Source organism: Eimeria tenella, genomic scaffold (assembly GCF_000499545.2).
Source record: "Eimeria tenella Houghton genomic scaffold, Eth_scaff19, whole genome shotgun sequence".
NCBI classification, from domain to species: domain Eukaryota; phylum Apicomplexa; class Conoidasida; order Eucoccidiorida; family Eimeriidae; genus Eimeria; species Eimeria tenella.
The window spans coordinates 356,072-383,398 of NW_013541739.1; the positions used below are offsets into that span (position 1 = coordinate 356,072).

Sequence of the window (27,327 nt, forward strand, 5' to 3'; positions counted from 1 at the left end):
CGTGCGACCTAAAAAAGCAAGATCGAAAGTAAAGGCAGCTTACCTAACCTCCTCTGTATCTCAGTGCAGCTCTTGGGCTTAAGGTCGAAGATCTATCGGTTCACCCGTTTCTTGTAACAGGGAGACACTGCTCTGCTCGAACGAAGCTACCACAACATTCCACGGCCGGTGTATTCTTTTGCACTGCACATACTTATAATGCATGAATGCTCACCCCGTGCAACCCGAACTCGACCCTGCCTTTCAAAAGAGAAAATCAATCGAAAGCTGCCAAGAGCAGGTGACACAAAATACGAGCTGTTAGAGCAACTCGTGCCACAATTCCCCATTTGCGGCCCTACATTCACGCATACAATGCTCACGTAGGTATTTTTATTCGTGCCTCCCATACCTTCCCACACGTCCATACATATATTCACACAAAGTCGCGGGTAATCGTACGTCTTAACAAACACACCCTAACCCACCGTACATACTCACACTCCCTCCAGACATCTCCATTTTAACATTCACATTCAGATTATGTTTCTGAGGCTCGTTTTCGCCGATGCACTCCTGCGAGTCCTCAGTTCACACGTAAGTCCAATGTGCCACTGTGCACACGAATGTACATCTCCGCCTTCAGAAAATGAGATGAACTTGCTATTTAATCTACCCCCTTACCCAGATATCCTAGATTTAACACAACGCTTCAATTGTGTTCCATGGACGTGCATGTACCCTGCGTAGTTGCAGCTAAAGTGCACTGATAAGTGCAACAGAAAATGTACGTACAATAATAACCGTATCCGCTACATCTAGATGAGCTCTATACGCATATGTATTTGCCGCTGCGCTCTTGCCACAAACAAACCTGAAGAAAGTCTTTGCAAAGCTGTCACATCATTATTCAGTAACTGCTGCTCAATCCTTCGACCTACACAGTAGACTCGTGATTTCATAACAGACGGAGTCATTCAAAACTACGCCATTCAAGACTAAATCAAACTAAAAAGAGCAAATTGTTTGGCTGCTTACAAACATAAATACGGCCACAGACACTAGCACGGCCCCCACTTCAGCTAACTCAAGGACACACTTTGGGAAGCACCTGCAGTCTGCAGTCCTCACAACACGGGCTACACACGAAAGACTTATATTTAATAGAGGTCGAAAGACGCATTTACACCGATATGCATATATACACGCACACAAGTACCTCGACAGATCTCTATTTGCAAGACATTTGATATGCACATACTGCTGCTGGAAACAACTTAGTGCTGCTACCCTGTCGTACCCAGCGCGCGACAGAGAAAAGAAAAAACAGAAGAAGAACTTAGAGCAGTAGAGTTCACTTGTAGAAATAAATAGTGCAAATATGCAGTCGGCATCCGCCCTCCTTTGTTTTCGTGTTCATTTGTTTCCGGCATGATCATCTATTCATCCCTTGTCTTCTCTTCCACAAGCATATCCAATACAAAAGGGGCTACTGCCAGCCCTACTGCGGCTGCCAACAGCTCTCATGGGTGCAACTGCTTGCGTCCTACTATAGCATGGATTTGCTCGCATGCAGACAGTCGCATGCATGCAGCTGCACAGGTGGATTCTTGCATGCATTCCGCCGCATGCAGTGGCCGCATATATGCATGCATGTTTGCCGCGCATGCATTTTGCATGCCAGAGACATATGCACGCATACATGCATGCACGCCGGCCATACACCCGAAGCCACTCATGCATACCCCTCTGCGCACGCATCTAGCAGCAGCGCCTGCTGCTGCACTCTCGGCACCAGCCGCTGCAGCAGCAGCAGGAAATTCCCCACTGGGACTGTGCAAAATAGCAGCCTACAGCTGAGGGCCCCACAGGCAGCGGCCGACTGTCGCAATCCAACCAAACCCTTTCCCGGTGTAGTCGTCACTTCCTTGCAGCCGCTGCTGCTGCTGTTGCTGCAATCTGGACTTGCTTTCAAATGGACCTCCCAGTGTCTGCGTGCACGCAGCAGCTGCGTGCTACTACTGCCGCTGCTTGCCGCTATGTTTGCCGCTGCGCCTTTCCGGCACTGTCGCAGCCTTCGCAGCCTGCTCCGCAGCCGCCTCCAATGCAGCACCCTCACGGACAGCAGCTGCAGCAGCAGCCGCAGCAGCATGCGGTGGGGCTCGCCTAATATATCCAACCTCGCACCTGCTTTAGGCCTCGTCCTCCCCCTCATCCTCCTCCTCCTCCTCATCCTCCACTGGAAACAGCTTGGTGCGGAATCCCATGAAGACGCTAGCAACGAGCAGCAGCAGGGCCAGTGACAGGTACTTGCCCATTGCTAGCTGACCTGATGCTGCTGAGCCCCCAGGGCGCATGCTGCGCTTTGTAGTGTACAGACGCTTCGTCGTGCGAGGGCGATCGCCGCCGCGGCGGCTGCTGCTGTCGTCTACGAAGTCATCCTCATCGTGGGCTTCATCCAGGCCAGCTGCGGCTGCTGCTGCTGGTGCTGCTGCTTCTTCTGGCGCTGTCTCTTCTTCACCACCACCCCCTACTGCTACGGGGTCTGCAAGACCACCTGTGCGCGACAGAGCCACACCTGGATCCTGCAGCTGGGGCAGCGGCGAGGACTCCGGAGAGTGCTCGATTGCTGCCGTTACATCGTTACTGCTAAAGGCCAGCAGCAGCCAGAGAAGCAAACAAGGTGCCGCAGTTGCTGCCGCCGAACAAACCATCCTTCTCACTGGCCTAGGTGGAGAGGGGGCCGGAGGTACCAGCGGCGCTTTAGCCGGCAATGAAGCAAAATAGATGCGCTAAGTTAAGCCTCAAAACAACTGATATTGAAGGGATAACTGAAGGCCGCCAGCAAGAACAGGAAGAATAGGGGATCCTGGGTCGCCCGACGAGCAGCAGTAGCAGTAGCAACAGCACCTCCTCGATGCAATGAAGAAACAACGGTTGCAAGCCGAGAAAGAAGAACCAACAGGGCTCAAAGATTAAAATAAAGCTCTACTAACATAGCCTAAAGTTTAGAAGCCATTATAAGCAAACAAAGAGTAGTAAGCGAGCGGCTGCTTCCCCGGAGTCTCACCATCCCCACTCCTCCGGCTGTTGCTGCAGCAACGCCTGCTGCATGCGGCTGTACGTGAGCGATGGCTGACCCTAAACTCAAAACCCTGCCCCATTAACTCTAATTTGTTGAATTTATTTCAAATTACAGGAAACAATAGCTCTGGATTTCAGTCTAGGCAGCAGATACAGCTGCTTTAGAGTACGCCGCACACAGCCCCTGCCTTCGCTCAGTAGCAACCAGGAGCTGCTCGCTGCTTCTGGCGGCAGCAGCAGAAGTAGTCGGTCTTATTAGGTGCAAAAGTATTTATTGAGGCTGCTAATTTCTTTCAAGGCAAACTAATCCGCATTTTATTGTACATCCAGTGTACACGCCCAGCGGCTGCGGCGCACAGACAAGGAGCGGCTGCAGCGGCGAAAAAGTGCAGCAGTACAACATAAACACAAAAGATGCATTAAATGCAGCTAATTCATATATTTCCCTGGTTAATGCATTTGGGCATGCAGTGAGGCAACCCATGCCAGCGTACGCATGCACACTCCATGGTTGTGTGCAGTTGTTGCGGTTGTTGCGTGCCTGTCTGGAGAACCACTGCACAACTTTACACATATGTCTGCAAAAATCTGCACGAATTTACTTACGGCCAAGTTCTAAACGTTTAGACATATGCAGTTTGCGGCCGTAGAGCGAAGCAGCTGACTGTTTTTCCCACTCATTATTCACGAAGTTACACACTTAGTATGTATTGTCACCTAGCCATTTTTTTTACTCTAAAGGGGTGAACGGCTGAAGTTTGAGTAGGTACCAGTATTATTACGACTTCTACTGCGGCTGCATGCAAGGCGTACTGCAGAATGCGACGACGCAGCACACAGGATGCGCTGCTCTTGCTGCTGCATCTGGTGCAGCTGCTGTTCCTGCAGCAGCAGCAACCAGCTTCGGGGAGAGAGCAGGAGACTACGTTAGCAGCACCTACAGGTAAGGGAACAGGGCTTGCATGTGGCTCCAGTGGTACACGGAAACAAGAAACCAATTTGTAGTGAGAATCATTTGCTTTTATCATTACATCTGAAGAAACTAGGTACAAAAAGACGGGGATAGACAGAGATTGAAAAGGACAAAAATAAAGGATCCAAACACACAAGTGTAGTACTGAGACAAGAAAGAATAAAGTAGGGCGTCAAAATTGTTAGAGAATTAGATTGAGACAGAAGAAGTGAAATGCGTTAGAACAGGAGGAAACAGGGCTCAGAGAAACAGGCAAAAAGAAGTAAAAAACCGTGCGCAGAAGCAAACAGGAGCTGCGAGGGTGCACACAAACAGGGAAAAGACACACACGCGAAGAAAAGAGAGCAGCAAGAAATGACAGAGAGAGAAAAAAAAGGGATGAAGAAGAAAGCACCAGCGACAGAGGGAAAAACAGAAAAAAAAGTAACACTAGCGGCAGGTAACGCCTAAGGAACTCTTCTCTATGCAAAGACAGAAACGGCTTGACGGCCTCATTGTGGAGATTAGACACACACACACACAAAGATATGAGGATGAACATACACGCCGGAAAAGAATGGAGAAAGCGAATAGAAAAACAGTTTATTCTTCAAACTGAGGGACGAAGAAGTGTCCTTTACCAGTCGCAGTCGCTTTTGCCTGCCAGAGGCCTCCTTGCAGCTGCTGCTGCTGCTGCTAGCGGTGCTTCTACTGCTGCAACTGTTGCTGCTGCTGGTCCTGCAGGCGCTTTGGGGAAAGCTCAAACCACACCGTTTGTGGTCGATTTGGCAGCGACTGAAGAACCAGAAAAAATAAATGAAAACGAAGATAGAGAAACAGAACCAGCTCCTCAAGCCATGCAGGACCCTTTAGATAAACAAGACAGGCACAACCAACACAACATTAACAGCAGCAACAACAGCAGCAGCATTAGCCAAGCATCAAAGCACCACTCTGAAGGGCCTGGTAGTCCAGCTGACAATCCGCCAGTAACTCTGGGAGCAGACCCAGAAACAGCAGCAGCAGAAGAATTGGCAGTTGACTCAGAAGCAGCAGCGGCAACAGCAGAATTGGCAGTGGACCCAGACCCAGTAACAGCGGCAATAGCAGAATCAGCACCAGACCTAGAGCCAGTAGCAGCACCAACAGCAAAATTGGCAGCAGACCCAGAGCCAGTAATTGCAGCAACAGCAGAGTTGCTAGCAGACCCAATGCCAGTAACCGCAGCAACAGCAGAACTGGCAGCAGACCCAATGCCAGTAACCGCAGCAACAGCAGAATTGGCAGCAGACCCAGAAGCAACTAGGGCAGCAGCAGAATTCGCACAAAACCCTAAACCATCACCGTCGGGAACATCAGTCCCAGAAACTGCTGCATCAGCAGTGGAAACCGCAGTAGCAACGGGGGCAGCAGAAAATGCAGAATCTGCTGGGAACGCAGCAGCAGGCGGCAAGCAGGATAACCAACCCCTGGCTTTACCAACCGCGGAAGAAAAGACCGAAGACAAAACGGTCAAAGAAGTGTTCGATGGCAGCTGTTTCGTGTTCAACAAGCGTTTAAGGGGTGCAGCAGCAGCATCCGGTTCCAAAACAACTGCCAAGGAGTGCCAGGCCCAATGCGCCTCCCTGCCGGGGTGCGCTTACTTTTCCTATGCGCTGTCTAGCTCTTCTCCTCCCTTTGTGGCTCTTTGTGAACATTACATAGCCACAGAGAAACAAGACGAAACCACAACCCTCTCTCTCTACTCCCACAGGGGGGCCCTCACAGCGCAAGTGAGTTGTAGGGTCCCAGGGGAGCTCCAGTATTTGGGGCACCACAAGGCAACCTCTCAGGCACCCACATCAGCATCTACAAGAGAAGCACCTAGAGGCAGCACGCAGTCAGCGGGCAAGCCTGGGGGCTCATCAATACCTATTGGCACCCCCACATCCTCCGCTGCCTCGCCCCCTGGTTCCTCAAGGAGGTCTCCTAGAGGGCCCCCACTAGGGCGCTCGAGCACCCCCGCAACACTGGCGCACCGGGCCCAGCAGTGCTCCGACTCATACAGCCTGAAGGACACGTATATGGGCGACGATTTCCTGAACCTTGCGAAGTTTTTCTTTTTTGAGTGGGGGGACCCGACTGGGGGCACTGTGCAATATGTGGGACAGGCAGATGCTCAAAGATACAATTTAATTAAGGTAATGAGCAACGGGAGAATACAAATATTGGCCGACACCACGGAGACCTTAGGGAACGGGCAGGGGAGGAAGTCGATCAGGTTGACCTCACAGAAGGGTTGGGACGACGTAAGAATAGCCTAAGGGGATGCTAATATCTTTCTCTTTCTATACTGCGCCCTCACTGCTTTAAGCTGTCTCTCTGTTGAATGTCATTTTCGTATTCCTCTATCTCTTTATATGTCGTGCTTCCAGTGCCTTAAGTTGTCCCTGTGTTTAATATCATTTTTCTTTCTTTATCGCAGCTGATCCGTGCCTTTCCCTCGTCTGTCCGTTTCGTTACCGTTGTTTCTGTGTCTCCGTCACACAGAATTATTTGTACCTGCAGTACGCATGCAGGCGCAAACACAAGGGTTCCTGCTTCTGCTGCTGCTGCCGCGGCGGCGGCTGCTGTTTTCAGGCTTTGTGGGTGTTGGACTTGAACCACATGCCAACTGGGTGCGGCACGTGGCCTGCGTTCTGGACAGTGGGGTGGGAGCCGTGGCCAGATACGGGCGAGATCGACATAATAGAAGGGGCCAATATGCAAGACCACGCGCACTCCGCCTTGCACACAAAAGAGGGCTGCGTGATGCCCGCAGACACCAGCAGTTTCAACGGCGCCTGGAGCCAGACCGCGAGTGGTCCCGCCTTGAACTGCTGGAACTTGGCAACCCCAGACAACACAGGATGTTCCATAGAGTCTTACGAGGACGCCTACGGAGCGCCCCTGAACAACAAGGGGGGTGGCTACTACGTGATGCAGCTGCACCACGCCAAGTACATCCGCATCTGGTTTTTCACTCGCCAGGAGGCACCCGCGGACCTGACTAGTGGACAGCCCACTCCGGATTTTTGGACCAAGAAGCCCCTTGCGTACTTCACCTTCGGCTCCAACTGCGATGGCTATGAGTACTTCAAGGAGCAGCGCATAGTCATTAACACCACCTTCTGCGGGGGATACTCCGGCTACAACTTCACGACGGCCAACGGCTGTCCTGGCAACGGCCTTGTGGACTGCGAAAACTATGTCCGCAAGAACCCGGGCCAGTTCACGCAAGCGTACTGGGACATTAACTCTATCGAGGTCTACAAGAGGGCGGGGCAGCAGTGCCACACAGTCACTGACACCACCACCCAGTCCACCATCACTTCGTCTTCGTGTAAGTATAGCACACCCAGCTCTCCCCGTGGGGCTAAAGTGGTTTGCAGGCAGTAGCAGCGGCCGGAGCTGCTGCTGCTGGGCGTTAGAATGTAGAGAAGGGGAACAACACACCTTGAGCTTGGGCTAGGCAGCGGCAGCAGCCCACCTCTGCGAGAACTCTGCTTCTGTTCGTGCTTGTCTTCATGTACTTTTGGCTGCAAGACAAATGACAAGGCCACAGCTCACGCATGATGCCAAGTGCAGGGCGACTTGAACTGTGGCTTGCAACTAAATCTTTGGACCCGCTCATACAGTCTGCCTTGCCGTGTACTTTTCTCTCTCCCCTTCCTGTTTTTCTTCTTCTTTTTATTTGTTCCATTCTGTCTCATTTACATGCATATTTATGTGTCAGGTTTGCCTCTGTCGTCCCCTATGCGCCCACATATTTGTGTTTACGCGTCGCAGCCCCTGTTCGTTTCTGTTAGTATAGTTTTTGTTTCTGTACTTCCCTCCTTCTCATTTTGCGTCTGTGCAGTCACATGGCCCAGCTGGGGGGGCGGCAGCGGCTCGGGAGGCGACTGGGGCGACGGTGGCTCGGGAGGCGACTCGGGCGGCGGTGGCTCGGGAGGCGACTGGGGCGGCGGTGACAATGGTAATACTGGGGGTTCAGGAGGGATAGGGACGACGACAACGACGACAACAACAACAACGACAACCAAGAGAGGAGGCTGGTGGCCCTGGGGTAACAGCTCTGCGACGCAGACGCCTTCTCTCGTTCTCGTTGCCTTGCTGGCTGCTCTTGCTGCGCTTTGACTATGCGCTTCTACCTCTCCCTCTTCAGTTGTATAATCAGCGCCTTTGCCTGCTTGTGTCTCTCCCCCTTCTGCTGTTTATTTTCTCTGTTTTCATTTGTGTGTCTTGCTCCGCTTCCGTATTTCTCTTACTGCTCCGCGTTTCCCTTTCCCCTCGCCTTCAGTCTCCTCGCCGCTACTCTGCCGCACTTTCCCTGGCAGTTGAACACGCGTGCAGCGTCTTGCATGCACGCATGCAAACGCATCTGCATGCGCTGCCCCGAATGTACTGCCTTGCATGCACGCGAGCAGTGGCACCGTCCAAAGGCAGCATTGCGCGGCTGGCGAATACGTCTTCAGTTCCTGTGCCTTTGTCCCGTTTAGCTTGTGGGTGCATCGACTGATGTACATGATGCTTGACACAATTAGTTCCTTGTATATAAACTAATTTGCAGTACTGCCGCATCCTCGTGCTCCTACACTAGTGTTGATACTCTCGTCTTGCTTTTGCGCCAACACCAACACCTAGTTATTTGTCTCAGCCTGCCTCCGTGATTGTTTTTGTCTCCGTTTGCATCTGTTTTCTGGCTTTCCTGTGTTCTAAATAACGCTCTGTCTTACGGCTATTGATTTATCTGTGTACTTCGAAGAACTCAACACTCCGGCCAGCGAAATTCAAAAAGAAAGAAAAACTCAAAAAGGTACAAGCATACAAACGCCCCTGTCACGTGACCCAGAACAGCACCAAAAGTGGGCCTAAAAAGGGCCCGAGAGGTCTCCCTCACCACGCCTAGGGACCCGATTCGGCCCCTCGAAATCCTATGTGGGGACCCCTGTTCTAGCCCCTGGAGCGAATCCGAGGCTTCTTTGGAACTGTCTGTCCCCTTTATACAATAGTTTTGCCCTGTTAAAGAAAATGCAAACACCAGACAGACCCAGGGGGGGGCATTGCCTGTGCGGCCGCCTTTTAGCAACAACTCGCCGCCACATAGACGGGAAAGAGGTACACCCCAGACAGCCTCTCTTCCAAATCAGAGAAAGGCGAAGACAAACAAACACCAAGAGATATAGTGCAGATGTAATACAGACAGACACAGATGTGCGAAGGCACCACCAGCGAGAGAGAATGGTCAACACAGACAAGTCGAAACACGAAGAACCTTGCTGCTGCTGCTGCTGCTGCCGCTGTTCGCCGCAGCGTGTGCCAAAGCGCTGGTGACACCCCGACGACATCATTTCTTCTGTTTCCTTTGTCTAAACTTTTTGGGGGCCTCCATCGCCCGCCGTCGTTCCCTTTTCACTATCTCTGTGCTCAATTTGCTGTCTCTGTCTCCCCCAACTCGACAGCCTTTTCCCTGTTTCTTCGTCTTGGTTTATTTCCTTGTTTCTTCTGCCTCTGTATCCCGTTCTGCCGCCCAGGTTGACTTCTTGTCCGTGTATCCCTCTCACCCAAATAAATACTTTATCTCCCCCTGCTTTTTGTTGCGCTTCATTCGCCCATCTCTTTCCCTACTGTTCATTTCCCTCTATCCCTCCTACTGACAGTAACCCAACTTCATCCGTCTCCTCCGTAAAACCTTTTAATGCCTCATAGACACAGCGCACACCCTACACTCTAGACCCTGAGCCCTCAACCCCATCACAGATCCCAGAAACCAGGGGGTGTTGAGGGCGGGGGAACGAAGTGCCTGTGGCGGGAGCAGCGCCTCTGGTTCGTAGAAGCAGCAGCAGCAGCCGCACCAACAGCAGCTTTGCCGTTTGTGGCAGCCTCTGTGTCCGTATCAGTGTCGGTGTCGGCATCCGTTCGCCTCCACTTGTGGCGACCGCTGTGGGCTGCGCCTGCAACTTTGTTGTTGCTGCTTCCGCTGCTGCTGTGTCCCTCTCCTTGCTGCTCCAGCAAGCCGTAAAAACCGCAGCACTGTTCACATTCAAACCCTGGCAGCTGCTCCCTGCCCTGCCGCGGCACAGACGCCCGAACACGTGGCAGCTGCTGTTGTTGTTGCTCCAGCTGCTGTTGCACGGACAGCCCACAACAACGCACAGACGTACATCCCACGCCTCGCCGCGATTCACCGTCTACGCCTGCAGTTAATGCTGCTGCTGCTGTTGAGCGCCCTGCTGGTGCTGCCGCTCCTGCTCCTGCTGCGTTAGGTAGAAGTCTGGTCTGCTTTCCATCAGTCTTTCTGCTGTCCTCATTCTTGTGTGCGTACTGAACAGGGGCATCAGGGTTCGTGTATATCTCCTTTTTAACTGCTGCTTCTGCCTCTTTCCCTCCCGCCTTAGACGCCAGCATACAGCCGTCACTGCTGTGGGGCCCACTGGGGGCCCCAGCTGGTGCACCATCAATGGGTGCAGAAGATACCACAATGCGGCTCCTCTTGCTGCTGCTGCTGCTACTGCTACCGCTGCTGCTACTGCTGCAAGTGCTGTGGTTGATCTGAGTAGGATTCGCTGAGCGTTTCTCTCCTTCCTGACCGCCAGCCTTCTGCTGCTGCTGCTGCTCCAATGTTGGGTGTGCTGCGTCTGTGCGCATCCTGAGCAGCTGCTGCCTGGCTTTCTTCTGCTGTTCTTTGTCCGTTTCTATTTGCTTCTCTCCCTCGATTTGCCGATCTCCTTCGGTTTGTCTCTTCCTTTCTGTCTGTCTCTCCGTTTCAATTCGTCTTTCTCCTTGGGCTTGCGGTTCAGCTGCTGCTTCTGTCCGCTGCTGCGTCGCTGTTTCACTACCAGGCAGTTTTGCTTTCTTCCATTGATCCCTCGAGCCTTCGCAGGAGCCCACAGAAGCAGCACTACCGCTGCTGCTGTTGCTGTTGCTGCTTTTGCTGCTGTCTGGAGCCGCGCTTGGACTTACTAGTCGGAGACCCTGAATGGAGCAAATGGGCACTGTGAGCTTCTTATTGCTGGGGACCTCGCTGCCTTCCTCGTCCTCACTGTCGCTGCTGCTGCTTCTGCTGCTGCTCCTGCTGCTCCTGCTGCTGTTGTTGCTGCGGCTTCGGCCCAATTGCACGCAGACAGAAAATGGCTCAAAAGCGAAAATAGCCATCCCAGCTTCTCTCTTGAGCCGTCGCAGCGGAAGCTCACAAGCGGCAGCAGCAGCGCGCTCCAGCAGACATAGCACTCGCATGTGGGGCTTGCCCCCCCCCGCCACCTCCCGGCCTTCAGCTCTAGAGGCAGGAGCTCCTGCTGGTGCTGCTTCCTCCGCTGCAGGGTCTGGCTGGATCCATTCTGCGACCAGCAGCAACAAGTCAGAAGCCGGAAGCGCCACAGCGTCCTCCAGCAGCCTCAAGTGCAGCTGGCGGGCCCTTGCAAGGGCTTCCACAGGGGCTGCTGTGAGTGCAAAGGAGGCAAAAGTGCGCAGCCAGGCCTCTTGACGAACTGTTGCGTGCGCGAGGAAGTTCCTGAAAGTGTCTGCTGCCTTTACAGCTGCGGCGCTCAGAAGCTTGCCCGCGGGGCTCAGCAGTGCCACCCGCAGTCCACTGGACCCCCACCCCGTGTGGTAGCCCTCCTCCACTGAGTCAAGCAAACCCCTGCTGCTGCTGCTGCTGGAAGGGGGAACGCCTGCTGCAGCAGCAGCAGCTGCTACAGTTGCGTCGTCGCTGGAAAGGTTGCTGCTGCCCGCGCTGGCCTGAGAAGCCCCGGAGGAAAGCCGCATAGAAGGCGAAACAGGGGCCCCCAGCAGCGGCAGATGGTCAATGCATGCAGACCAGCGGTGCAGGCGCCTTGCCCAGCGCGTTGGTTTGTCTCTGAGCAGCTCAACGAGGTCCTCATCCTGGTCGGACTCCTCCTCCTCCTCTTCTTGCTGCTGCCGCTGCTGCTCCTGGGCACTTGTATGCGCAGCTGCAGTCCCATTCGACTGCCCGGCTGCTGCTACTGCTGCTGCTGCTGTGGCCTTCGCCTCCAGCAGTAACCACTGGTGCGCGTGGGGCCTCTCGGCTCTCAGCATTTTCAGCACCTCGAACAGCAGCAGCTCCTGCGAGCTCAGCCGGCTCTCCAGCGCCCTCAGCTGCCTCTGCAGCTCCACCTTCTCTGCTTCGTGCTGCATACGCACGCACTGCAGTTGCTGCGAATGAGCTGCACTGTTGGCAGCAAGCTCGCTGAGCTTCTCCAGAAGAGCAGCAGGCGAAGCAGAAGCTGGCAATCCCTCAAGAGCTCCATCTGGGCCTGTCGCGGGCTCCCCTGCAGAAGGCATTTTGGGGGGGGGGCTCGCAGGGGCCCCCGCTGGGCTCCTCGGGGCAGCATCCACTTTGTCATCGCCCGCAGAGGCCGCCTCCCCTTCCTGCTGCATCGGCTGAGCAGCAGTGACTTCTGGAGGGTCGGGTGAGCATTTCACTGATGGGGATCTCAGGACTGGCAGAGGAGAGAGACCCCAAGCGAAGGAGCGGCCGCAGCTGCTGCTGCTGCAGCTGCTGCCACTGCCGCTGCTGTCTGCTGAGTAACTCTGTGTGCTTTGAGGCTCTGGCACCGCCAGGGCAGATGTGAGCATTCTTTTGGCCAGAGGGCAACGGGTATTCGTACGAACTAGGCTTTAGTACATCTGTCTTTTCAGACTGCCGCTGAAAGTAGAGAGAGACGGCAGCAGCAGGCAGGCAATGACACATACGGCCCAAAGGCGTGCAACAGCGCACAAAGAGAGCACAAGACGAGTGCCACCCGCCTTAAGACCTCGCGTGGTTAACTGCAGAGGCGGCTCGGTCTTTCGTGTTGACCGTGAGGGCGAGGCGCAGGGCAGGCCTGGTCAAGCAGAGGGCACAAGTAGGCGAGTACGGCTGCAGCTGGGGAGCCTTAGAGGCCCCCAGCATCCTGTGAAGCGCCACGCACGTTAGAAACACGAGAGAAGAAACACAAACCGAGAACGGCGCCGGCCTCGAAACCGCCAGGAGCAGCGGCGGAACCTGAATTGGTCTGAGAGTGTCTGAGGCGGCCTGCACCCTATTCGCGGCTACAAAGCCCCAAATTAAAGCATGCAAAGGGTTGAAGAGAGAACTAAGGGGGCCAGAAAGTTCAAAACGAGAAAAAAATAGCCGAGAGTGTAAGCTGGGCGGGCTGTGCAGGGCCCGCGAGCAGGCCAATTTCCGCCGGCAAAGGATGCGGCACGGCGATGTAAAACGGTTAGCGAAAAACAATTCCCCAGTATATTTTCAGTTATTCCGGCTAAGGCCTGAACAGCGCGCAAAACAGCCCAGATACAGCAGCGGACTCTGGCGAATTCGCTGGCTGGCGGGTCGTGTTGTTGGACATGCCGTGCAGACCTCATGCCCGGACTCACTTCAATTTGTCATTATAGCGCAAATTTCAGTGAATTTTCCTCCATCATTTGTTAGAATGCATCATAAAAGGCTGATGAGGCGCCTTGAAGCTTCAGAAAAGCCTCGGATCCCTCCCCGAACAGCGCCTCACCCAGCGATCTACGAAGACAGCAAGCAGAGTAAAAAAACGACAGTTTCGTACCGTCACACCTTTGCCTACTGCGTATGCAGGCTTAAAAGCCACACGTTTTTATGCATTCAAATCCCCCTCCCTCCCTGAAACGCAAAGCGTGAAGCTTGCGGTTAGAAATCTTCACGTAAGATGGCTGACTGCTGCATGGTGTTGCTCGTTATTGCGCCGGCAGCGTTGGAGCGGCAAAGTCGAAGTTTTGAGCTTTACTTAGGTCATAAAATTTTCCGCAGACTATGTTTTCTTCGTCAGTTTTTTAATGGCCAATGAGCATACTTCAGGCGAGCAGGGGCAGCAAGCTGCATGGCTACCCCCTCTCAAGAGAAGCACCACATTTTCCAGTTGAATCGGCAAGAGTACAAACACCAGCCGCACAAACCCTCATCTGGTGAAGCGGAACAGAACGATGAGCGAATGAAATGAGAGAGTGTCGAACTGCTCGCCCCATAGCTAGCTGTGGCTAGCTCTTACCTGCATGGGCCCCTACAGCCCAAAGCCTGCCGGTATCTAACGATATGCATCAGTAGCTATCCATGGGTAATTGCGACAAGCCCGTTGGCAGCTGTAACTCTCCACAGAGAGCTATAGCCAGCTATTGCTGGACGACTTCCTCGGAACGGACACTGCTGCGTGAAGGTGAAGGCCATCGAACAGTGTCGAGGCGGTAGTACGCACTACCCACCACCTCCCTTGGCTCACTACATCTAAGTTAACTTATTGTTAGTGCGCAGTTCTCGCTATTGCTTGACCAGGAGCTTTGATTTGGCCGTGCTGAAAAGGTCTATTAATCTCACGATATGTGCCATGCGGGATCAGACGCGCCTTTCGCTTGTAGCAAGTATGGGCTACGCGCACATCTAGCTGCCCAAACTAGTTCAGCCTGACTTCAGAGCTCCACGGGCGCGCTGTGTGGCTAGAAGTGTCCTCAAAGCTCTGCGTGTTGGTAATTCCGGTTGGGTGGAAGGAGCAGCTGGGTGCGTGGTTAGATGGCAGTTCGTTGGGAAAGGAACGGGCGGGATCTAACCGTGATGAGATGTGGTTGGAATTGTGCAATGTTGCGCAAAGGTCGACGAGACGAATGCTGGCGCTATTTAAGGGCGTTCAGGAAGACTGCTTTCGCTTGTGAAGAGTCAGCGCCCTGCTAGCTTCAGCTTACCGGCAAGCTACAGAAGCCGAAAATGGGGCTGAGGAGCGTAGAGTAGCTTTATTTTATGGGTTCGTGCTGCCCCGACACTTTCTCAGCAGTGTTACGTAGACCCACACAAGCAACGGCTTTGGAGCACTGCAAGCGCTCCTTGAAAGCAAGAGCCGTGTCGCTGCCCCTCTAAAGCAGATATGGGTACGACCAGTTTTGATTATCCTTATTAAAGGTGCCCACAGCAAAGGCTGCCAACGTCAGTGAGCAGGGGCATAGGAGAACCTCTAAATTCCCCTGCGTGACTGCTTCATTCAGGGTGCCACCCTTCCCCTGCGCGTTCTTTGGCCGAACATTCTTGGCCCGAGGTGCTGCTACGCCCTATCAAACTTGTACTAGTGTTTCTTTAGTTGACCTCTTGCTGTGTCTGGGTATCTGGCGGTGTGTTGGACCTTGTAGCGCCTGTTGCTTAAGCCTAGAAACACAATTCATGAATGACCGCTTGAAAGCTTTGATTACTAGTCGTGTGACACACAATCAGCTTAGTTCTTCATATGATCGTTATGCTGTTCTTGCGCTTTGGCTGGGTTTCTTTTGCTTGCCCCTACTCCCTCGCTCTCAAGTTTTCCACCGCTGCCCCACAGTACGCTGTCTGCGTGTTTGACTTTCCGTAATTACGTTTCCACGTCTCTTCTGTTTTTCCGGGCAATTATGCCATTTTGGTTCTCGGCCTTTCTGCCACACGAGAAACGCCGAAGACAGCACTTGCTCTCTGCGCTTTGTTACTTTTGTACCGCGGATCTCACTGTGCTTCTATGTGGCCTAACGAACCGACACACATCAACATCTGAAGCTGCGTCCGCAGCAAGTAACTAGATTATGCTGCTACGTCGGTTCTTTGCCTTCGTTTCTTTGTGGAAATAGCGCCGCTCCTGTTGCTGCATTGTTGCTCTAATTTTCACCGAATGATACCTTATGGTGTACACGCTGGGTTTCGTAGTGTCCGGTGCGCTGCTTTGCACTGCGATATCTAACTTTCGGGTTTAGTCACTTCATGAGCTTCTCACTTTACCTCCAAGGGCACTACCCGCTGCTGGTTGGCGCTTCAGCTTAGAGTGCCCTGGCTGTCGGCAATGGAGGCTATTGTTGCGGAGCCTTGCGTACGGTTGGCCTTTTGTGTATATTGCCTCTTCCTAGGTATATTAAGCACTCTCTCTTGTCTCCTTCCTTTCCTTGTCCTTCTTCCCTCTTCCTGGCAACGCCTACCTCTTCCGGTCCCTGGCACTTTTTTAATTTTGGCTGCATGCGTCTATTGTCTTTGTGCGCCTGTGCTACTCTACCCATGCTGGCCCTTTCTTCTGCAACTCGGTACGTCTGGTCCGTCATCTGCTCTCCCCAACGTGTCCGCCTGCACTAATCTCTTGCGGCTATTCTGGTGGGAACGAGGACAGGGGGCCTCGGGGGCTGTCGTCATTCCTTCCTCCTCACTATGAGAGACAGAGAACATAGTGGCGGCGAGTTAGGGAGACCGCGCATTCCCCTCGGTGTGCTTCGCGTACCTCTACGCATACAAGAGCAATTTATGCTTCTTTGTTTTATTATCCATTTGTCTTCTTCATTCGTCCCCGTTCCCCTCACAAAACAGCGCGCAGTCCAGAGCACTCCCGACCAGTGACGTAAACATGGGTTACAGATTGCTCCGCTGTGGCTCCCCTACAGCTAACTATGACATCCTATGGCTAGCTATGACAAAATGTGGCTAGCTGGCCCTGGCAATAACCTGGTCGGGCCACCAATGAGTGCCCGTCCCTACACATCTGGCCTGCGCTTATGCACGACTCCCCAGCGGCCTCTTGCGCTGCCCTTGTGCACCTGAAGAGGAAAAAGAAGAGGACGGCATTTTATGAAGTGTACTTTCGCTTGAAAGGAGCAGGATTTCGGATGAGACGCTGGAGCTGGTCTTGTGTGAGGCTGGGGCCGTGTGCGCTTGCAGCGCAGTAGCGGGAGCAGCTGGGGGGTTTGTGCGTTTAAACGCGTCATTCATTTGCTCTTGACCAATTTGATACATTTTGAAGTGGAAGATGGCTCCAAACTGGGCTTCATGAGGCGGTGTTGCTGCTGCTGACGCTGTTGCTGCAGCTTCAGCAAGGATCGGGGGGCTGCAGCGGCAGCCGAGTCTGTCCAGCGTGAGGCTGCTCTGAGTTTTGTGTTTACATTTTGGCTCAACTGTTGCCGTTTTTTTCTTTCTTTTCTTTTCTTTTCCCTTCTTCTTCTTTGTTTCCCCATTGAGAGTTCCACAGGGCTGCTCTGTGGCACCCTTATCTCTTTCTGACTTAGGAAGGCTCGGCCCAGCTTGGAAGCTGCGCGCACCCCTAGAGTGCGTCGTTCGTAGACTGGAGGCCTTAAGTTTTGCGTCTCCTGCTTTTAAATGAATCTATTTGTCCTTTTAATTTCTTGCTAACTTTCTCAACTGACCAAGAGCTTGGCAGCAGCCGCTCGAGCAGCAGCAACAGCAGCAGCCGCACCGACTGCAGCACGGGACGCGACTTTCCAGCAGCCCCTTGCACTTCTTCACCTCTCCTTCCTAGCCTGAAGCAGACAGGAGCGGCTGGGCCATGGCAGGAGCCACACGTGGTCGCTGCGGTGCCTCATGGGCAGCAGCAGCAGGAGCACGAACGCCCTCTCTGCTCCTCCTGTTTTTTACAGTGCCCGCTGCCTTTCTGGTGGCCTTTGCAGCATCAGCAGACACCCCAGACGGGTCATCTTTCGGCTCCTCGGGGACCCCCTTTGGGGCCCCTCAGGCCTCTCCTTTGGGCCCCTCCACGGAGTACCCGCAGGATGTCTCTGGGGCCTCTTCCTCGGGCCCTGGGGGCTTTTCTGAGCAGTTTGCGTCCGCGCTATCCTCGCTGGGGCCTCTGTTTGGCCAGTTCTTGTCGTCGGGCGAGTCTGGGGGCGCGTCGAGCGGCGCAGGGGCCCTCGGGGCCTTGTACGACATGGGCCGGCGGGCCGCGGGGGCCCTCTCGGCCTCCATTGCATCCGACGAAGCGCGAGAAGGCATGTGGGTGCCTCTACACGAACAGCTCGGGCTGGCTCGGGATATGCTGGGGCTGCCTGGGGACGACGCGCAGGGGGTCCGCAGCGCCGCGCGGCTGCTGCTGGCTGCCCAGCTGCCCATAGTGCGTTTTGCTGCGGAGCGCGAGGCTTCAGATGACGAAGAGGCAGACAGGAGGGCACTTCGGATCGTCACAGAATATCCAACAACTAAAAAGTGAGTCAGCTGCTCCGCGGGAGCCGCGGGCCACCCAGCTGCCCGCGCCATGTTGTTTGCCCATGGCCTCGCTGCTTTCCTTTTGCATGCGAAGCTTTGCTAGCGGCTCCCATTTCATTTAATTTGCTAATTTTGGTTGCTTTGAATTTCATTGTCCTTTTTTGCTTCGGAGGGGCTGTGGCTAGCATCGCTATTTGTGTCCGCTGCGTGTCCTGGGGGTGGCCATAGCTGTTATTTGTTCTTTCGGTTGATTTTGTGTCTCAGTCTGCTTTTGTCTTCTCTGTATTTCTCTTGTCGCTGGCCCTGAGCTCTGGCTTCGCTGCTCCCCGGCTGCTGCTGCTGCTGCTGCTGCTGCTGTGTTTATGTTTGGTGCGCGGCTTCTGTGGCAGTGTCTGCTGGCTTACCATTGGCCTCTGCCTCTCATTCTGTCAAAGATGCCTACTCTCGCTTCTCTTGTTGCCTGTGGATTCCTTGCTGCTGCTTCACCGCTCCCTGCCTGCTGCTGCCGGTGTCTGCTTCTGCGTCAGTGTAGCTGCGCTGCCGCCAAGGGAGGCGTGGGTGCATCCGAGTTGAAGAAATGCGTTTTTAGTAACTTGAATTTGCGTTTATAACCAAATAAATATCTCGGGAAACACAGAGGAAGCCTCTCGAAAGATAGTTGCAGCAATACTAGCCCCCCAGAGCTGTGGTTGTTGCTGCTGCTGCCTGCTGTGTCCCAGGATGCTTGCGGACTACATGGAGCAGAAGCCCGACAGGAACATCCGGGCGGCGCCGGCGGAGCTGATTCGCCTGCACGAGGAGATGAAAGAGCACTTGAAGGCCTTCAGAGCCGCTGCTGCGAGCAACATTCTCCCGGTGTCTATTCTGGGCGCTTTGGATTCTCTGAGCAACGAGGCGGCGCTGAAGGTCAACGGCTACTTAGCCACTGTCGCTCGCTATCTCACGTACACCGACCGATTCAGCAAGAACAAGCGGGGCCTGGTTTTCTTTGCCAGGCACATGCTGCCGCGGCTGCTGCAGCTCTTCGCGCTGCAGCTCGACGCATGCAGACACTTGTGGCGCTTTCTTTCTTTTGCTTCTCCGCGGGAGACGCTGACGGGGCCCCTGACCTTCAAGCCTTCCGTGTCGCCGTCTGGTGCCGCAGCTGCTGCCGCCGCAGCAGCAGCAGCAGCGGGGGCAGCAGAGGGCGCAGACGAAGACAGCAGCTTTGGCTCGGAGGCGGATCCCTCCGCCGCCGCCGCAGCAGCAGCAGCAGCGCATGCGCCCAGCCTGCCCGTGGCACTCACTGTCCACGACAGCGAGGCCGGGGGGCCCCTGCGGACGCTTGCCCAGAATTTGGGGGTGAATTTGCCCACAGTGCCCCACGCAGACGCGCGGGCCTTCGGGCGGCGGCTGCTGGCGCGCGTGCAGGTCCACATAGGGGCCCTTTACGCGCTGGCTCAGGGCTGTCTTGCTGCCACTGCGCTGTCGTTCCAAAGGGAGTACGCAGAGGCGGAAGACAGGGTGGAGTTGGGGGAGGCGCCTGCTGCTGCCTTCCTCAGCTTGCGGGGCCAGAGCGAATGCGTCGAGAAAAACAGCAGCAAGAAAAGCAAGGGCAAAGAAACTGCGAGAGAAAACGCTGCAGAGGAAAGTGGACGAGAGGGACAGCCGACGGAACCGCAGAAAAAACAGAGCCACAGGCTGAGGGCGCTAACCAGGGGCCGCCCAGCGGGATCGGCAGCAACAGCAGCTGCAGCAGCAGGAAACCCGAATGATGCTGAACGCACCTCTTGAAAGAAGGCAGAGCCTGCAGTCCAGCAATATAGAGACAAAATGTTACCCCGGACGCTCCCCGACCTTCGCATGCTGCAAAAGCAGCAGCAGCTGTAGCAGTGTAGCAGCAGCAGCAGCTTTTGCTGCTGTAGAAGCGGGGCAAGGAATGGCGACGGGGCGGCCGGGCAGAGAAACGCTTTGAATGGAGGAACGGGGAGGGAGAGAGAATAGGAGAGACGAACAAAGAAAAGTATTAAGCTACTTTCAAGTAAGAGGATGCCCACGAACTGGAGTTGGCTGGCTGGTGTTTGTGGCTCCCGCAGCTGCGCCCAGACCGTCAGCACATAATTCTCAGTGGGAAGCCTGTGGCGGTGACTGCACGGGTGTACGTTCTCGCGTTCATTATGCAACGGGAAGCAGCAGCAGCAGCAGCAACAGCAGCAGCAGCAGCAGCAGTTTGAACAACCATGCATGCTCGTGCACGTGCGGCCTCATACGTGTATTTTTGTGTATGGCTTTAGGGATACAAAAGGCTTACGTGATGGACACCGCGCGTAGGCGCTTGAGTTCGTGCACCCACCGTAGAGCTTACAAGCGCACTACACGGATGCATGCATGCAGTACATCTTCATTGTATGCATTACGCATATTTATATGTGTACCTAAGCATGTGTACATATGCGTATGTAATGCATATTCTTGTATTTGTAGGCTTGCATGCATCCACATGGCTGTACGTGTATGATATATATACCTGTACAGGCAATAGTGTAGGCTTGCAAGTATGCGTATGACTCGTCTATCTGCACAAGTGACACATGCAGGCGCTTATCTGGGCAGCAGCAAATGTAGACACCAGCGAACTTCGTGTGCGCCTCTGTGTGCTTGTGCGAGTGTTGGTTTGTGCGCGCGCCTACATCCGCTTTCTCACACAAGCACGTGCTGCTGCCCCAGCTAGCTCCAGGCAGCAGCCTCGCAGCGCGCGCAGCAGCTCTCTGAACACATGCGCTGCTTGCCACCACGGCTGCAAGCCTTACGGCACGCGCCTGTGCTTACATGTGGGGCAGCGCCTGTGCAGCAAAGGCACGGGTGCGGGGCCAGGAGCTGGTATGTACGCAGCTGCATGCACCAGAGCAGTACAGATGCACAAGTACCCGCGCGCGCAGTTCTACAGACACGCTCTCATAGAAAGGCAGATATGCTTCTAAACATCCAGACGTTTGCAAGTGCACGCTCAAGCCCAAGAGCGAGGTAGAGGTCTTCGTAGGTTATGTGGGGCGCAGAAGAGGTCAGAGAGGTCAGAGAGGAGCAGCTCGGTGTTCCTTATGCCAGTGTCTGCGTACATGGGGCTGCATCTGCACGTGAACCTGCTGCAGCGGGGTTCCTCGCAGCAGTGGCGGCTGCTGCTGCTGGGTAGACGGGCCCGAGTGGTACTCACACCCCAGGCCGCACAGGTTCATGTGACTACCTGGCCGTAAGTTTGCTTCTAGTGGCTGTGAACTATATATCGTCTCATTGAATATACGGGGATGCATGCTCTGGTTGCGTGCGGCAGCAGCAGAGCGGCGTGCTGCTGCCGCAGCTTCGGGAGCTGCGGTTGCATTGGCTGCTGCTGCAGAACGGTCAACGCCCTCCTGTTAAAAAGTTTAGAGAGCGTAGCTAGTTTGCTGGCTATTCCTAATTAACGCTCAATGACGAAACCATCGAGCTTACTATGTGGCTAGTTGGCTGGCGGATTGGCTAGCTAGCTAGCTGCCTAGCTGCCGGCTCCTCCCGCCGCCCACAGCTAGCCAGTGGGCTCCGCAGTGCTAGGGAGGAGGTGAATGGGCCGCGTCCATCGAACATTTTATTTAGAGGGCGGGTGGCGGATGCTGCTCATCTACCCACGTCTTGCTGCGCAGTGAACTCCGATCCAGCTGGCCGCTCTGTGGCTAGCCAGCTGGCTGGACTGCTGTGTGGCTAGCAAGCTAGCTAGCTAGCTGTCCACTGACGGCGTGTTGCTCCTCGCTCTATTACAGCCTACAGTGATGTGTGTGAACTTGCCTTCTGGTCTTAGAGATGGGACTTCGGCCATAGCTCCAAACCTTGCTGCAACATCATCTATCCCTGCGCTAGACACTAGCCTATGCTCCTAGGCTTGCATGCCATCAGCGCAGAACTTAGATATGTTGCGGTAGTTCCTCGAAGTACTGGGGCGGCGGCGGAGTCGCCGCCCGCCCTACACCAGCTAGCCCAGTTAGCCAGCTAGCCAGCAGTGCACCCGGCACCCGGCTGGCCTCAGGAACAGTCTTGAGCCACTTCAAGGCCGGCGGGCTGTTCCGACAGTTTCCCAACTAGCCAGCTAGCTCTGATTTGGTGCAAACATGACCTAAAAAACCCAGTTTCCGCAGGGGAACTGAAATAAGCTGAAATGTTTGCACACCTGGCCTGTGTGGTGGACACATCGCTACAGCAGCAGCAATAAAACCCGGTGCAGCAGCATCACTGGCTGCTGAAGCGGCAGCACGCAATGCAGAGGCAACGGCGCAAGCTGCAGCAGCGCTGAGCTCCAAGTTGCACAAAAGCCAGCAGACTTGCGAGCAGTGCAGGGCAGCACGGGTTGCAATGTAGCGGCCGCAGCGGCAATTGTAAGTGTTTCGTGCCTGCTGCTGCAGCATTTGCAGTCGGCAACCGACGCCACTGCAGCGCAAGTTGCATCACAAGCTGCTCTGCTGCGTAAAATGAAGGAGCAGCAGCTCCTTCTGCCGTTGCTGCTGCTGCTGAAGCTGCAGAACTACTCTAGAAAGTCATTCTCTGGCACGTATAGCGCGTCAACATCTGCCTCCATGGCGCAGTGCCGAAGAAGCTCCTCATGAGTTGGCAGAGAAGGCGACATTGCGCAAACAGAGGGCTCCACTGTGGCGCCAGCAGGTGCAGGGCTGGCTGCGGGTTTGCTGCCATCAATCCATTGGTAGTCGTCTCTTTTCCCCCGAAAGGCGAATGACCGGCCTAAGAAGCTCGCGCAGTGCCGGCTGTCGCTGTTGTTCTTGCTGTTGTTGTTGCTGCAGCCAACAGCCGAAAAGCCCAAACGTGACGGAGGCGGTATCAGAGCGAGAAGCACCACTTGCGCGACACCCACGCAGAAGCCTGCACGCACAGCACAACGGAAGAAGCAGCAGCGTCAGCAGCACTGTTGCGAACCAGCGCGTCAATGATTCTAGCCCACCGTTTTACATCGTCATTGAGAGAACCAAAAAGCAGAAGCAGCGAAATAAGCAGGCAGGCGCCCTCTCATGGAAACAGTTACTCTAAACCCTAAACCCTCTGTATCTAAAGAGAGCAACAGAAGGATAAATAAGGCGGCAAGCCGCAGCAAATTACACAAGGCGGTGGGGCCTGGCTCTGCCGCTGCCCCGGAACTGAAGCCTCCTGGGGGACCCAGGCCGAGTCCTGGGTTTGCTGCTGAAGTTGTGCTTTTGGGTTAATTACCTAGTAAATTGGGCACAACAATAAAAATGTCTCGGGCAATCCATCCGTACGCGAGCCACAGAGCCGCGCACAGCAGATTCCCAACTGACATCTCCGCTGGCATTGAGGCGGTGCTTCTCTCCTTAAGCACGACACGGAGGGAGGCCAGTGGCGCAGCGTAGGACAAGACGTTCACGGCAGCTGCAACAGCAGCAGCAACAAAGAACAGGAGAAATCTGTAGGCCGAGCAGACTGCTTTCTTCCCAAGAAAGCTCATGATCATAAGCTGCCAGCTGCGCGGGATGGTCAGAGCTAGGGAAGCTGCACGAGAAGACGGCTCCAGCGAGAAGCGAAATGCATAAGAAGATTAAAATGCAAAGAAATCGGCGAGTGCAGGCGGGCGGGGGCAACCAGCAATGTACATGAAATGCCGGCAAACAGGCAGGTACAAGCAGTCGAAAGGCCGAAGTAGCAGCAAAGAAAACAGCACCAGGACAAGGCCACGGAACATCCACGAAACATAAGCGGTGCTGCAGTGTGACACATGGTCTCGTGCGCAGAAACAGGCAAAAATATGAGCAGGCAGATGAACACTCAGGCAAAGAATGGCACAAATGCTCGAGCCGAAAAGGCTCTCTAAAAAAGAATAGATGGGAAAAAAGGAACCAATATCCCCCCCCCTCGGTCTTGTTCCTCAGCGCCACTTACACGCAGCAAGCCCCACTATAAGCTCTGCAAAGCTGCGCGGGCAGCAAATGCACAGAAGCACTAGAGCTGCAATAATAACAGCAGCAGCCTTCAAATATATCCCCAGCAAAAACCGCTGCTTGTCCCCGCGATTCGTGTTTGCCCAAAACGTCAGCACAAACCACCCCCCTGCGCACACACAGACACCGTTGCAGCCGCTGCGGTTGCTGCTGCCGCTCCTGTTACTGTTAAGATAAGAGCAGCAACAGCGACCCCCAAAACGGGCACTTCAACTGTTCCCGCCGTTGATACGGCGCCCTAAAAGAGCCGAACAAACTCATGCGCAAAAGACAAGAAAACACCCTCAAAAGACTAGGTTCACAAGTCTCACCTGCAATGACACCCGAAACGTTCGGCAGCAAAATGGCCGGGTCCACCCTCAAGACTCCGTAAATGAGCCAAAGGCAGGCTGAAAAGAAAAGGCTGAAGAACGGCAGGCTCTCGAGGCCTAGAGTGCTGTTGCAGGCGGCGATTCTGCAGCAAAAAGATAAGCAAAGATCCACTGAAATTCGAAAAAGTTGAACTGCAGGCTGGCCCCAGTACGGCGAAAAGATGCTCAGCGAGGCTTAACAAGGTATAGAGCTCCACTTAAGCAAAAACCTTGAACCAGAAAACAGTGATATTCCGCAGCCCACTACTGCTGTGTGCAGAGATTGTGTCACAAAACGCAGCAGCATATGCACCGCGAAGCAGTAGCGGCAACAGGCGCCAGAACACCAGCAGCTACGGCAGCAGCAATTAATGACGGATGAGTGCGCAAGCATAGGAAGGAGACTCAGAAGCAGCTGCTGAAACACGTTTTTCAGCTGCCTCTGTTCCTGCAGCATCTAAAGAGGAAGGAAAGGGCGCCCGCAGCTGCGGCAGCAACTGCCGGCAGCAAGCAGCTGCTGCTGTTACCTGGCAATAGTGGGCAGCGGCGTCAGCTGCATCAACATTGCAGCGGTAACAGCAGCAGCACGAATGACAGTTTTGACTTTTTGAGCAACAGAGGCCGGCAGGAGGCTGAGGGGAGCCGGCAACGGCGCTTCAGACTGCTGTGGCGCCTCTCCTTCCTGCTGCTGCTCTCCGCTCTCCTCTGCTGCTGCCGCTGCTGCTGCTGCCGCTGCTGCCGCTGCCAGAGGCTCCGATGCCGCGCTTGACAAGCTGTCCGGCTTAGCAGCAGAAGCATCCGGAGCAGCTGTGCCAGCGCTGCCTTGCAGCAACTCCGTTGATATGGTTCCTGCAGCTGCTGCAGCGGCCGCTGCGGCTGCAGCGGCCTTCTCAGCACTGTCAGCAGCAGTAAGAGCTCCAGCAATGTCTTGCTGCTCTTGCTGTTGCAGCGCTTGGGCCGGCTGTGCGAGTGTTGACGAAGGTCCTGCTGCTGTAGCAAGCATTGCTGCTGCTGCGGCTTCCGCAGTAGACGGCAGTCCTATGGAAGCCAGCGGGCTCTCAGCTGGTGCTTCTGGTGTTGTTGCCGCCGGCGCTGCCGCTACTGGTGCTGCAGGTGCTGCAGTTCCAGCTGCTATTGCTAGTTCAGCTGCTGCTGCAGTTGCTGCTTGAGCCGCTGCTGCCTCTGCTGCTGCTGCTGCAGCAGAATCTGTTGCACCTGAAGACAGATCTGGCGCAGCAGCCATGTCTGCAGGCACTTCCGATACGATAGCTGAGTGTTCCGTACCATCTGTGGCCGCTGCAATTGCAGCTAAATCCGCTGTCACTGCTGCTGCTGCTGCTGTTGTTGCTGCTGCCGTTGCTGCTCCTGCCTCGGGTGACACATAGCCAGGGACAGCAGCAGCAGCAGCAGCAGCAGCTGCTGCTGCTGGAAAGATGTGCTGTTGCTGCGCTGTACCCAAAAGCAGCAGCAGCGGCAGCAACACCTCGAGCTGCTTTAGCAGCCTCAAGCGGCGGCGACAAAATATGCTGCGTGCCATTTTTGAGGAGGGGGGCCGCTGGCTGCTGGTGCAGCTTCTTGCTGCCGGTGCTGCTTCCGCTGCAGCTTGCTGCTGCTGCTTCCGCAGTATCTGTGAGGTTTCAGCTCCTGCGGAGCAGCTACACACTGAAGAGACAGCAAGCGCTGCTGCTGCTTCGGCCGCATGAAGTCCCTGCTGCTGCTGCTGCTGCAGCCTACCGGCAGCAAGAGGCGCTGGTGCTGCTGCTGGGCTTGGTGGTGCGACTGTTGGTGGTGCTGCTGCACTTGGAGCCAGAACCCGCGGCTGCAGCAGGCTTGGATGTCTCTGTGGGGTAGGAAGCCAACCTTCCGTTACTGCCTGCAGCCACTGGTGGGCCGGGAGCCGCTGCAGCTGCACTTCTGGTGCTGCTGACGAGTCAGGCAATAATTCCGCTGCGGCCGCTGCTGCAATATGAGGAAGAGAGTAAAAGGGAGGAAGACTGGGGTCTGCGCTGCAGCAGCAGATGCTGCTGCTGCTGCTGCGCTAGCAGCAGGCCGCTGGTCCTGCAATGTTTGGCAGCTGCTGCTGCGCCACTGCAGCAGAGAGACAAGGAGGAGATGAACGAGAGGGAATGTATAGCTCAAGGAAAGGCAATGAATAAACATCAGGAATATCTGTTCCTGTGTGCTGCTGCTGCTGCGCCTGGAGGCCAAGTAACGGCAGCTCATCGATGAGGGAAGGTCTGCTGCTGCGGCTGCTGCTGCTGCTGTTCCTGCTGCTGCGTCTGCTGCTGGTGATGCATTTCGAAGGCATAAAGGAGGCACAGAAGTGCATTTTCCCTTTCATGTTCATCTGCTTCAGCAGCACCAATAACAGCAACGCTGCCGTGTGCTGTTGCAGCTGCCACTGGTGCTGCCACTGCTCGAGCCTGGGCTCCGCATGGGCACTGGGCTGCCATCAGTAGCCAGAGCAGCCCTTGCTGGAGCTGTTGCACTTTTTCCTTAAAAGCAGCAACATTGCTGCGGCATTGACCCTTCGCTCGCGGTTTGCTGCGCCTGCTGCTGCTGCTGCCTTCCGGGGAAGGGAGGAGAGCAGCATCGATTGTCTCCAGATGCAGCAGCAGCTGCAGCGGTAGCGCCAAGAGCCTCACACGGGCAACTTGGCCTTTAGCGCGAGCCTTGGTGATCTTAGCAGTGCCAGCAACAGCAGGATTTTCAGCTGCAACGGCAGCAGCGGCAGCAGCAGCAGTGGCAGTAGCAGCAGCAGCCGATATCAGGCAGTTTCTTCTAGCATCTTCTACACAGTGTACAATAGGCCACGCACCGCATAGCCGAGCACACACGAGCTCGCTGCAACAGCCGCAGTCCTCACTGCAGCATTATGGCTAGAAGCACCAAGAGTTACAGTGGTGGTGGTGGCATAGGCAGCAGCAGCAACAACAGCAGCAGCAGCACCAGCAGCAACCCTAGCGACAGCAACAGGGAAGAATATTTATTCCGAATCCAGAAGCCTTTAATTCCTGCTCAAGCACC

General features: G+C 54.9%; 5 protein-coding genes across 5 annotated transcripts; 2 read left to right on the plus strand and 3 right to left on the minus strand.

The window, feature by feature from the left end:
* Nucleotides 1–2,171: 2,171 nt before the first annotated feature.
* Nucleotides 2,172–2,693, minus strand: ETH_00008005 (uncharacterized protein; the record flags this gene model as incomplete). The annotated part of the gene is made up of 1 exon (XM_013374084.1): nt 2,172–2,693. The coding sequence occupies one exon, from the start codon at nt 2,691–2,693 to the stop codon at nt 2,172–2,174; it is 522 nt and encodes a 173-aa protein (XP_013229538.1).
* A 1,870-nt stretch (nt 2,694–4,563) lies between these two features.
* On the plus strand, nt 4,564–8,170 carry ETH_00008010 (PAN domain-containing protein, putative; the record flags this gene model as incomplete). The annotated part of the gene is made up of 3 exons (XM_013374085.1): nt 4,564–6,303; nt 6,635–7,376; nt 7,893–8,170. The coding sequence occupies 3 exons, from the start codon at nt 4,564–4,566 to the stop codon at nt 8,168–8,170; spliced, it is 2,760 nt and encodes a 919-aa protein (XP_013229539.1).
* A 1,617-nt stretch (nt 8,171–9,787) lies between these two features.
* ETH_00008015 (uncharacterized protein) lies at nt 9,788–12,628 on the minus strand (the record flags this gene model as incomplete). The annotated part of the gene is made up of 1 exon (XM_013374086.1): nt 9,788–12,628. One exon carries the CDS (start codon nt 12,626–12,628, stop codon nt 9,788–9,790), a length of 2,841 nt encoding a protein of 946 aa, XP_013229540.1.
* A 4,703-nt stretch (nt 12,629–17,331) lies between these two features.
* ETH_00008020 (kelch motif domain-containing protein, putative) lies at nt 17,332–19,757 on the plus strand (the record flags this gene model as incomplete). The annotated part of the gene is made up of 2 exons (XM_013374087.1): nt 17,332–17,984; nt 18,704–19,757. The coding sequence occupies 2 exons, from the start codon at nt 17,332–17,334 to the stop codon at nt 19,755–19,757; spliced, it is 1,707 nt and encodes a 568-aa protein (XP_013229541.1).
* A 2,752-nt stretch (nt 19,758–22,509) lies between these two features.
* ETH_00008025 (mtN3/saliva family domain-containing protein, putative) lies at nt 22,510–25,837 on the minus strand (the record flags this gene model as incomplete). Its single annotated transcript, XM_013374088.1, has 5 exons — nt 22,510–22,862; nt 23,205–23,384; nt 23,892–24,059; nt 24,262–24,404; nt 24,828–25,837. The coding sequence occupies 5 exons, from the start codon at nt 25,835–25,837 to the stop codon at nt 22,510–22,512; spliced, it is 1,854 nt and encodes a 617-aa protein (XP_013229542.1).
* Between the last annotated feature and the right edge of the window lie 1,490 nt (nt 25,838–27,327).